The sequence below is a fragment of the Octopus bimaculoides genome, chromosome 22 (genome assembly GCF_001194135.2).
Source record: "Octopus bimaculoides isolate UCB-OBI-ISO-001 chromosome 22, ASM119413v2, whole genome shotgun sequence".
Classification (NCBI taxonomy): domain Eukaryota; kingdom Metazoa; phylum Mollusca; class Cephalopoda; order Octopoda; family Octopodidae; genus Octopus; species Octopus bimaculoides.
In genome coordinates, this window is record NC_069002.1 from 19,332,927 (window position 1) to 19,335,277 (window position 2,351).

The window sequence follows — 2,351 nt, forward strand, 5'->3', positions numbered from 1 at the left end:
TGTGTGTGTGTGTATGTGTGTGTATAGACAGAGAAATAGATAGATAGATAGATAAATAGATAGATAGATAGATAGATAGATAGATAGATAGATAGATAGATAGATAGTTAAGTAGGTAGGTACGTAGATAGGTAGGTAGGTTTCTTTCCCAGTAAATTGACATTTGACTGTTCAAAGAAAACTTCAAAAGATACTAGTAGCGATGTCTCTTGAAATTGGACAAAATTTGGCATCATGGTGTAATCAAGTGTATGCAGAAAAAGGGTTTAGCCCCTAACGGCATTCACGCTGACATGGTTGTTACATTAGGGGATGACGCCTCAGGTTTATCAGCAGTGCAAAAGTGTACAAATGAATGTAGGAGGAGAACGGAAATTCTTGAAGATGACATAACGTTTGGAGGTCCTGCAACTGCCACCAGCGAGGAAAACATTGACTGTGTTCACGAAATGGAGATGGATGACCAGCGATTGACCATAAATCAAATAACCAATGCTATCAGCATATCCCGGAAAAGTGTTGAAAATATTCTGTACAATAATATTTGCATAATGAAGGTTTCTGCTCCTTGGGTGCCATATATTTTGACAACTGTTCAAAAGCACACCAGACTGTTCACATCAAAGGAAAACTTGACAATGTTTGAGGCAGATCCAACTACGTAACCCAGGATAAGTATTGCCTTCATCACTTTGAGCCTGAAACAAAGAGACAATCCATGCAGTTGAAATACCTTTCTTCACCTACTCCAAAGCAGGCCAAGGTCATTTCATCTGCGTGAAGCTGTTCGCCTCAGATTTTTTTTTTTTGGTGGTGGGGATTAAAAACGCATTGTATTAACTGAGTATCTTCAAACGTCCACACTGTCAATAGAGAATGCTATGCCAACTTGCAGTGGTAGTTATGAAAGTCTATCGAGACTAAACGATCAGGAAAATTGACGAAAATGGTCTTGTTTCATTAGGAAAATGCTCAAACATACAAGTCCTTGCTTTTAATGGGTGTTTTGCGTGAGTGTGGCTTTGAACTGGTCGATCATCCTCCCTATTCTAATTTTACCCCATCTATTTATAAACTGCACCTCAACATGAAAAAGACTTGACTGGAACCAATGCCACAGTTTTGACATTGTAACTGCTATTGATGAATGTTTAACCAGCAGGTTGACAGCTTTTTCACAAATGGGATCCAAGCATTGCAACAACGAAGGAAGAAATGTGCTGACTGTAAGGGCGACTATGTTGAAAAAGAAATCTCATTTGGTCAAATCTGGAAAACCAAGGGTCATAGTAGGGACTCCGGTTCAGAACAATTGGGTTCGACAAATTAACCTTCGGTCACAGAATATAGCAGCCTCTCTCCAGGATTCAATAATATTTGCAGCCTCTTTGCAAAAACAGAATATATTCTTAACCAGCAATCAAATTAGCAGACGACATATTAGAAATAAGAAAAATATAGAAAGTTTACAGCAAAATATAGAAAAAAAAAATTATTTTTTGTTCCACAATAATTTTCCGTATGACATGACGATGCTTCACATTTCAACGAGTTTTCTTGCGTATTTCATCAATTGTAACATTTAAAGAGAACGACTTTCAATTAAATAACTTTTATCTCTACAGTTAAGTACATTGAACTACATAATCGAAAAGGTTGCCATCGTATTTGTATAAGACTAAGCTTATCTGAATAACATGTTCAACATTGAAATATTTAAATATTTCATATATGAGAGAGAGAGAGAGAGAGAGAGAGAGAGAGAGAGGGGGGAGGGAGGGAGAAATGAGAGAAATAAAATCAATCACAATTTCAGAATTATAAACAAAACAAAACAAAAACAAGGATTAATGTTAAAAAGACACTCAACCGATAAGAGGAATTTGTTTGTATAAAACTATTTCTATTTGGAATTATAGAAATCGCGAAATGAGTGCATGCATACATGTATAAGCATGTATCTATAAGAATAATTTATTACGTTCTACGAGTGATTCCATGTGCGTTAGTGGCGATGGTGAAGTATTTTCCTACATTTGGTTATGTATGTCCATGTGGCAATGGCGCTATGCTGCGAAGAAATGCAAATGGAATATCAATCTCTTGGATTAGATAATGTCAAATATGTGAATATATTTCAGTACACACGCTAAAATATGGGGGAAAAGAACAAAATCATGCGAACAAGACGAAAATAAACACATAGACAAAATCACATGAAGATAGGCGAACAAACACTGACAAAAGTATGCTGGCTTCTATAATTTCCTCCGCCTTTCTCTTTCTTTCCTTCCCTTCTCTATGTATGTGTATGTGTATACATACATACATACATAAATATATATATATAT

At 36.0% G+C, this 2,351-nt stretch overlaps 1 protein-coding gene across 1 annotated transcript; it reads left to right on the plus strand.

Moving 5' to 3' along the window:
• Positions 1-293: 293 nt before the first annotated feature.
• On the plus strand, positions 294-665 carry LOC106877455 (uncharacterized). The gene has a single exon (XM_014926361.1). It carries the CDS (start codon positions 294-296, stop codon positions 663-665), a length of 372 nt encoding a protein of 123 aa, XP_014781847.1.
• The last annotated feature ends 1,686 nt before the right edge of the window (positions 666-2,351 follow it).